General features: G+C 58.4%; 1 protein-coding gene across 3 annotated transcripts; it reads right to left on the bottom strand.

Moving 5' to 3' along the window:
- Positions 1 to 830: 830 nt before the first annotated feature.
- On the bottom strand, positions 831 to 8,801 carry EMC10 (ER membrane protein complex subunit 10). Of its 3 annotated transcripts, none has more exons than XM_003406837.4 (7): positions 8,602 to 8,801; positions 7,441 to 7,513; positions 6,048 to 6,157; positions 4,398 to 4,502; positions 3,865 to 4,046; positions 3,644 to 3,737; positions 831 to 2,223 (listed from the first exon to the last, which is right to left on the bottom strand). In XM_003406837.4, the coding sequence occupies exons 1-7, from the start codon at positions 8,713 to 8,715 to the stop codon at positions 2,113 to 2,115; spliced, it is 789 nt and encodes a 262-aa protein (XP_003406885.1). In that variant the 5' UTR covers positions 8,716 to 8,801; the 3' UTR covers positions 831 to 2,112. The 3 variants fall into 3 exon arrangements, with proteins under 3 accessions (XP_003406885.1, XP_064150143.1, XP_064150142.1); XM_064294073.1 differs by lacking the exon at positions 831 to 2,223 and adding an exon at positions 2,424 to 2,526; XM_064294072.1 differs by lacking the exons at positions 831 to 2,223; positions 8,602 to 8,801 and adding an exon at positions 2,424 to 2,526 and having other exon boundaries at positions 7,441 to 8,572.
- Between the last annotated feature and the right edge of the window lie 105 nt (positions 8,802 to 8,906).

Raw genomic sequence — 8,906 nt, 5'->3', positions numbered from 1 at the left:
CCCACACATGCAGCTGTGACAGCTATGACACCCCACACACGCGGCTGTGACAGACAGCTGTGACACCCCCGCACACGTGGCTGTGACAGCTATGACACCCCACACACGCGGCTGTGACAGACAGCTGTGACACCCCCACACACACGGCGGTGACAGACAGCTGTGACACCCCTACACACATGGCTGTGACAGCTATGACACCCCCACACACGCGGCTGTGACAGACAGCTGTGACACCCCTACACACACGGCTGTGACAGCTATGACACCCCCACACACGCGGCTGTGACAGACAGCTGTGACACCCCTACACATGCGGCTGTGACAGCTGTGACACCCCCACACACGCGGCTGTGACAGCTATGACACCCCCACACACGGCTGTGAGACAGCTGTGACACCCCACACACGCGGCTGTGACAGACAGCTGTGACACCCCCACACACGCGGCTGTGACAGACAGCTGTGACACCCCCATACACGCAGCTGTGACAGCTGTGACACCCCCACACACGCGGCTGTGACAGACAGCTGTGACACCCCTACACACGCAGCTGTGACAAACAGCTATGACACCCCCTACGCGCTGCAAAGGAAAGCTCTCCAGGATATACCATGAAAGTGAAAAAAAAAAAAAGTGCAGGACAGTGTATATATACATGACACACTACCCTGTGTTACAAAGAGAGGGAAGTCATACACATTCACAGTTGCTTACACTGGCATAAAGATACTCTAGGAGGACAAATAAAAGAGAGAAAGTGATTGGGGCAAACAACACTTAGCACCGTGTGCCTTTTTATGCTGTTTTGATAGCTGAGCCACGTGGATTTACTATTTATTCATAAAACACTTTTTAATCTGCCATAGTAATTCCATTTTTAGTCATTTGTCCCACGGAAATAATTCAAACTCACACCAAAGAGAGCCTGCATGAGAGCATTCACTGTAGCACTGTTTATAAGCACATAAACCAGGAAGCAGGCTCCATGTCGAACACTTACGGAAAAGCTTAATAAGCTGCTACAGGACACAGCAGACCATCATACGGCCGTTATGACAGATGATGCCGACCACGGACCATGTTTGTTTGGGGTTTCTGAATCATCTATTAAACAGAATCCAGTAAGCCTGTACATGGCTTGCAGCCAAAAAAGGAAACAGTTGCACTTGGCTGCTAGAAATTGTAGCTTTTCAAAACGTTTATACATTTCAATATATTATCTTATACATTTTGATATATTGTTTTGTCTGTGTTTTTAAATAGGTAAAAAGAAAGGGCGGGGTCAATAACGAAGGCCCCAGCATGGCCTCTTACTCCCTGTACTAGGTCAGACCTTCTAGAGCCTCAAGATCAAGGCCAAAGGGATCCTATGTACATCATCTGGCCTTTGACTCCATCGACATTTTGTTTCTCGCTTAACTTAAAACATTTCTTCAAGCCTTCCTATAGGCAGGGATCCTAAACTGCTGCTCAGAGCCTCCTGGCCACGGGCAGATCAAGGTCAGCTTGACGGTCAGTCCATGACCCCGTCCCCACCGCCCCTGTGCTCCTGCTCTGGGCCAGGACCAGCTCTGTAGGGGGACCGCTACCCTCAGGGGAAGACAGATGGGGGGGCCCCATCCAGTGTCAGCTGATCAGGGGTCGCCCTGAGCATCTGGGTGAGATCACCTGTCCAGTGATGTTGGCAGGATGGCCCCCAGGGGAGAACACCACACCAGAGGCACGAAGGCTGGAGAGAACTCGGCGTGTTCCCAAAACTGTGGCTCAGGAGTGGGGCATGGGGACAGGGCACAAGGTAGGAGCTTGGTCTCTATTCTGTGGGCACAGGGAACCCATGGGGGTACAGAGGGGCTGCGAGAGAGGGCAGGGGGCAGCAGATAGACATGTGCCAACACTGAAGGGCCCCGAAGGGAGCCACTTGTCCCCAACAGGGACACAGAGGCCAAGGAGGGACTTGTCGAAATGGCCTGGTGACTCCTGTGGTTAACAGGGGCTGACACAGAAGGATGGGGGGGATGGAGGGGTGCTAATCCTTGTGATGACCTCTGGGCAGGAGGGGCATGGCCTAGGGAGGGGACAACGGTGTTGACCCAGGGCAGCCCAGCCCCTCACCGCCCACTGCCCCCACCACCACCCCCACCGCCACCCCCACCCTGGCCCCCAGTGTCCGGCGCTCCTGACATCATGAGGAACAGCACGACGGGGATGATGTACATCCACTGTGGGCAGAGAGCAAACAGGAGCACAGACAAACAGACACAGACACAGGGAGAGAGAGGAGGGTGTGAGTGTCAGCATCGTTCTGCCCAGACCCCAGGCCCCGGGGTAAGAGGTAGGTGTGGGGACCGGCATGGGGGAGGCCACGTGAGGGGGGCCCAGGTCCCCTACATCACTACAGGCAGGGTAGGGTGTGGGAGGGTGGGGGGGGTCCTCACTCAGGCCTCCTGCGGTGGCGGTGCGGGCCCCGGGGCAGCAGGACGCAGGGCTGTGAGCAACACGGCCCCCCCCAGGATGAGGTGCCACTGAGAAGGGAGGGGGTGACACGTCAGGGCAGCCTCAGGGCCTGCGGCCATCGGGTGGGTGGGGGACCCTTGGATGGGGGACCCTCAGACAAGGCCGCAGCCTCCCCTGGGTCTCAGTTTCCCCACAGTGTGGTTATTCCTGTTGTCCTGACCTCAGGCTGGCAGTCAGCACCCAGCACGCACAGGACAGTGGGGCTCAGTGTCCTGGGCTCAGCAACCTGCCACCCACCCTTGCCCACTCTGCCTCCTAGCTGGTCCTTGCCCACAGCCTGGCCCTGGTCTCCATTCTCAGGTGACCAGCACCTCAGACAAGACCGGCCACTCCCAACTTGCCCACCCTCCATCCCCCCAGCCCTCTGCCCACTAGGCCTCCTGGGCCTTTGAGCTGCTTCTGGAAGCACAGTCCCTACCCCCCAGCTCAAGGTGGCCTCCTGGGCCCCAGCACTCCCAAGTGCCCCACACTCGGCCACAGTCTCCCAGGCTCCCCCAGTCCTGGCCCTTTTCTGCTCTCCAGCTGCCCAACTTTCCTGACCCCCTTTCCCAACCCCCCCTTCCTCCTGCCAAACCCCCCACCTGCCTTTCAAATCTCTCAGCCCATCCCATCCCTTACAGCCTCACGTGCCCCCAGCTCAGGCTTCCTTCGCCCCCACCAGGCCCTCATCCCAGCCTCCCCATGGTCTCCTGTCAGCGCCTAGAGCCTACCTATGCCTCCCCTCCTCACAGCCATCACACAGCCCTTCCTCCAAACAAGTCCCCACTTGAGAGACTGGGATGCTTGTGCCTCCCCTTACACTCCCCCCCAGTGTCCACACCTCCCCCCTCAAGCCTCTCTTGTTCCTAGCACCATCCAGCTCCCCAGCTGGCAGGCTGCTGAACTGGGACATTCCAGAGCTTTTTTTGTGGGGGGGGCGCTGACAGGGGCTGGGGACCACAGCCCTCCCCCCAGCTCCATGCGGGCCTAGATCAGGAAGGGGCCAGAAGGGACACGATGAGCCCTGCACTCAGGAGATCTGGAGGGTAAGAGACAGGACCCCAAGGGCCACGGGGGAGGAAAGGGCAAAGGGCCCAGCCACCTGGGCCTGCAGAAGGGGCAGAGGGGCGGGGGAACCACACTCACATATTTAGCAAAAAAAGACTTCTGCTCCTGAGGGTTCTTGGCCTTCTGGGCCTGCTCCATCTCCAGGCGCTCGATGAAGGCTGCTGTCTCAGGGCTGGACAGAAGGACAGAAGGGCTGGTGAGGGGCCAGCAGGGCAGGCGGAAGGAAGAGGTGCACGGGTGGTGAGATCCTGCGGTAGCAGGAGGAGTCATGGGAGGAAGCCAGTCCTCTGGGCGCTCACCCTGGAGCAGTGGTGGGCGGCTGCAGCTGCACTGTGGTGTTGAACAGCTCCAGGTCCACGTCTTCCACCTCGTAGCCGCGGCAGCCCCCGGGCAGTGTCACCACCGACACACCCACCACATTGCCAACCACGTCCACATGCAGGGTCAGCTGGTCTGAGAGGTGTGACTCCACCAGGGAGCACTGCGGGGGAGGGGTGCGGGACGTCAGGGAGGCTAAGGGGCTGCTGCCCAGGCCACATCCCCTCCCCCAGGGCCCCCAAAGCACCTTAAGCACCTCTCAAACCCTTCCATGGCTCCTGCCACCCTCAGGCACAAGCCCACGCTTGCTAGCCTTGCCTGGGCCCCCACTATGCCCATGCTGCCTCCACTGAGGCCCCAGGCACCCTGGTTGCCCGCCCCCCCGCCCCGCCGGGAGGTCCTCAGTGGTGGGGCCAGCTCCCTGTCCTCTGCCCAGTGGAGGCAGGAACAGTGGGACTGGATGGAGGCAGACAGGAGGAACGAGGAGGGGTCTTGGTCCTCGTCACTGACTCACCGCAGGGACAAAGGAGGAGACATAGCCGCCAGCTTCTGGGCCCTCAGGGGCCCCGGGTCGCCGTGGGACCCGGACCCGGTAGAGGCCATTCAGGGCTGCCACATCCTACAGGGAGCGCAGAGGGAGGGTGGTGAGAGGGACGGTGCCCAGCCCCCACAGGCCTTGGTGACCACTGGGCCCCCTGCAGGAAGACTGTCCCAGGCTCAACCAACTAGCATCCCTCACCCCTGGCCCAGCAACCTGAGTCTGCCCAGGACTCTTCCTGCTGGCGTGGCCCAGCCAGTGAGGGAGGTTGGAGCAGCAGAGGCCACCCCACCTGATGACAGCCATAAGAGGAGAACAAAGCCCAGCAATGGAGTGAGGCAAGGTCTAAGGACGCCATTCACGTACCTGGATCCAGCCGCACCTGACACTAACCCCATTCCTGAACTCTACAATTACATGGGCCAATAAATTTTCCTTGAAGCTTAAGCCAGTTTAAAAAACTCCCAGTACGAAGGCCAAAGCCAAAGGTACTTTCCCACACAAGGCAGGATCCTCTCGCCCTCTGCTGGGTGCCCACAGTCTCCAAGGCCCCTGAGACTCCACCCTCGTCAGGCACTGGGCCAGGGCTTATACATCCAACTTCCATAGCAAGCCAGGGGCCCTCCAATAAGCCATCCCCGGGCCTGGGTTGGCCAGGACCTCCTTGGACTCCAGTGCTCTGGGATGCCTGTCACAGGGCAGATCTGGCTGTGGTGTGTGTGTCTGGGGCTATCTGTCCCACCAGGCTGGGAGCTCTCGGGGCACAGCCCTGGGCTGACTCATCTCCACTCGCCATCCCCACCCAGGGCCAGGCACATGGGGTCCTGCCATCACCTGACAGTTCAACCAGAGCACTGGCCCGAGATGGGTCGACCCCCCCACACAGCTCCCAGGCTGGAGGACAGAGACACAGACGACCACGCAATGATGGCTGTGAGCTGTGCCAAAGAAAGAGTCAGTAGGTACCAGGTGGGACAGGTGGGTTGAGGCAGACCACCCCCAACATCCTCCACAGCGAAGGCACCACTGAACAGGGGCTACCAGGACGAAACCCATGTCTCCCAGCCTTCCTTCCGGCTGCCTCTGGCCCACGGCAAAGTGGATGGGAACGAAGCAGCTTTGGCACACTCACTAAAAGATGGCTGTTCCCCTCTGTTCCCCTTCGTCCCCTCCTCTAGCCTGCTGCCTTGAGAACTGGCTGGAGCCCCCACCTCCTTGCACCACCACTAGTGGGGCCAGGCAAGGCCTGGGAGGGGGTGGTGGAGCCTTTGCTTATCTAATCATGGCTGTTAGGGGAACCTCTTCCTCCTTACAACCAAACTTCATCCTAACTGACTACAGGCAGAGGAGAGAGAGGAAGCCATGGTGTGGGGACTGTCGGGGAGGAGAGCGCAGGCAGAAGGAGCAGCACACTCAGAGGCCCTGAGGCACGCAGGCCGCAGGCTGCCCGCACTCCGGGCAGAGCATGTGGCTGCCCGGGTACTACTTGGCCCTGGGAGGATGGCTGGGGCAGAGGGTGAGGGCGTAGGTGGCATAGACAGGGAGGGAGAGGTACAGGGAGGCCGGAGGGGGCTGCTGAGAGAAACGAACGGCTAGATGTCCCCCCCATCCCAGGCCCCACCTCACCCGGAGACGGCCCCGCTCCTCCTCACTGAGCTGCCGCTGGGACAGGGACAAGGTGCCATCCTGCTGGTTCCATAGCAGCGAGCCCCGCTTCCTGAAGTGCATGGCATCATCTGTGGGGAGCCCAGGTTCAGCAGCCACCCTCCCACAGCACCCGCTGACTCCCACAGGGGCCAGGAGGCCTGGACTCCACCTTCTGCCTCACCTCTGCTCAGCAGGGACCGAGTCCCTTCCCTATCTGGAGCCTTTATTTTCCCATTTGCGGTTCAGGGACATCCCACCCTGGCCTGCCCTCCTGCCCCACAGTGCAGCCTACAGCAGGTACCTGAACTCCAAAGCTCCTAAGCCCTGCCTCTGCCTTACCAGGTGACCCAGGGAATGGTCACATAACCTCTCTGAGCCTCAAGCTTCCCTAGCTGCAAAATACGGGGTTGTGGAGCTCAGAAACTCCAACTGTTTGGCTGTCAAAATTCACAGACTTGTTCTAGGTATATGCCAGGCTCTGAGTCAGTGGGTCTGGGGAGGGCAGAGCTTTGGTGTTTGTAACAAGCGCCCAGGGGTCTGGGGCCTGAGACTCTGTTATTAGCTCTGTCAGCACTGACGCTGGGGCTCTGGGAACCTGGACACCTGAATCTTGGCTGTTTAAGTTGGGCTTTGGAGTTGGTCCCACCTCCTATTCACTTGACAAGGGACCTTGTGTGGTGTGCTTCCCCATCTGAGTCTCAGCTTCCTTTTCTGGAAAATAGGGACAACACCAACACTTACTACCTCGAATAGCTGCTGTGAGGATGCTTGAGTTTATCCGTGACAAGCAGCTAACCAGTGCAGGGCACACGGCCATTGTTGCAAAAAGCCTGCTCTGAAATGATGACTGCTGCACCGACGAGTACTCTGAAAACTTTCTGACAGCGATGCTATAGGACAGGGAAGAACTAGCCCATAAAATTTCCAAGGCTGTGATCTTTTCGGGAGCAGACTACCACATCTTTCTCCTTTGGAGCAGCTGGTGGGTTTTAACTGCCAACCCTTTGTCAGCAACAGCGCAACCAGGGCTCCCCTAACAAGGCAAAAAACCAAAACCAAACCCGTTGCCACGTTAACCTTTGCACCACCCAGGGACTCTACAACCCGTTGCCATAGAGTCGCTTCCAACTCATAGGGACCCTATAGGACAGGGTAGAACTACCCCAGAGGGTTTCCAAGGAGTGCCTGGTGGACAAGACAAAAAAAAAATTTTTTTTTTTTTCTAAAGGAGCATTTAAATGCAATGTTTGTCTTCTCCCATGCCCTCCGCTCCAGAGGAAATCTGTTAGTAAATGGACAGGCACGGAATGGCACCTGGACCGGAGTCCTGACTCCGGAGCCGGAGCCTTTTGGCGTGTGGGCGGGGACTCACCAATCTCAAATGAGTGCTCCAGCAGCAGCCCCACCGTGCCGCAGCCCTCGTTTTCTCGGCCTTCTGCCCCGGCCTGCAGGAGAAACAGGCCCAGATAAGGACCACTGAGCCCTTGGTAGGGCAGAATCCACAGACCCCAGGAACGATGTGTTAAGAACCAAAAAAACCCAGAGCCCTCGCGTCGATTCTGACTCATAGCAACCCTATAGGACAGAGTAGAACTGCCCCATAGAGTTTCCAAGGAGCGCCTGGTGGATTCGAACTGCCGACCCTTTGGCTAGCAGCTGTAGCACTTAACCACTATGCCACCAGGTTTCCGATGTGTTAAGAGAGGCCTTATTTTCATATTAACACCAACAACTGACTCTGGCCCAGGATTCCACAGGAAACTACCGTCATAAATATTCATTATCTGGGTTCCCACCCCCTCTAAACCAGACCTTCAATTTGCAGGTCATGAGTTAAAGGGCACCTTCCAGGCGGCCTCGTTTTCACCTTAACAACCCCAACAGCCTGGACCCCATCCGCTCATATAAATTAAAGACCAACACCTTCCCTTTCTCCAACTTTCAAATTTCGCCTACTTCTGTATCCTCCACAGACCTACACCCTAGTACCTGTGCAGCTTTACTTCCACAGTATAAGAATCCCGAGAGCTCAAGACTCCGCCCCAGCCACGCCCCTCATGCATATTCACGAGGCACATCTCCAATCCCTCAAGAGCGCTCCGCCTTTCTTGCATTAACCGCCCCAAAGTCTGATTGGCCAAGATACCACTGGGGCCACACTTTCTCATGTATATTCAAAAGCTGCGAATTCCCAACGTTCTTTCCCCTCGCCCCCAACCTTTCGCTTAGGAGGAGCCTCGTTTTCACCCCACCAAACGCGCAGGCACCAGGGTCCATCCGAGCCCCGCCCCTCATGCATATTCATAAGTTAAAGCCTTCCTAACGTTCCTCTCGCTTTCTCTCCCAGCCGGTGCGGTCTCGTTCCTGGCCCGGGCACTTCATCGTATGCAGAACTGCAGCCTCGCTTTCCACCATTTTTTCACTTTTTCACTCTCGGGCCTGCGCAACTTTGTTTCCACCTTAGCCGATCTCAAGGCCCAAGACCTGGATTTCGGTCGGCCCCGCCTCCTATGCACAGCCAATAAGAACTCACCCCCCGTGTCGCGGCCCCGGCCCGACAGCTGCTGCCCCGAGCCCGGCTGGGCGCTGCTGCCGCCATCAGCAAGAGCAGGAGCAGCCGAGTTGCGCCAGCGCCGGCCGCCGCCATCTCGGTGCTCTCCCACCTGTCAAAAGGCCGGTGTGAGCAGAGCGCCGCGGAGCACTGCGGGATGAACGTGCCGCATCCCCCGCCCCCGTGCGCCTGCGCGGGCTCCTGACGCCTGCGCACTGACACCGCCAGGCGAGCGAGACGTGACGTCAGCGGCGCGGTAGCCTCTTCACCGTTGTCTCCGGGCACCG

Source organism: Loxodonta africana, chromosome 11 (genome assembly GCF_030014295.1).
Source record: "Loxodonta africana isolate mLoxAfr1 chromosome 11, mLoxAfr1.hap2, whole genome shotgun sequence".
Lineage (NCBI taxonomy): Eukaryota > Metazoa > Chordata > Mammalia > Proboscidea > Elephantidae > Loxodonta > Loxodonta africana.
This window is presented reverse-complemented; position numbering and strand designations above follow the sequence as displayed.

What these genes read in the sequence shown, in the direction of transcription:
- EMC10 (XM_003406837.4), bottom strand. Translation starts at nt 8,715, where the DNA reads ATGGCGGCGGCCGGCGCTGGCGCAACTCGGCTGCTCCTGCTCTTGCTG. An exon ending in CCGGGGCCGCGACACGGGGG is followed by an intron (nt 7,514 to 8,601) that starts GTGAGTTCTTAT and finishes TTTCTCCTGCAG; the next exon opens with GCCGGGGCAGAAGGCCGAGA. An exon ending in AGTCTTTTTTTGCTAAATAT is followed by an intron (nt 2,224 to 3,643) that starts GTGAGTGTGGTT and finishes CTCTGCCCACAG; the next exon opens with TGGATGTACATCATCCCCGT.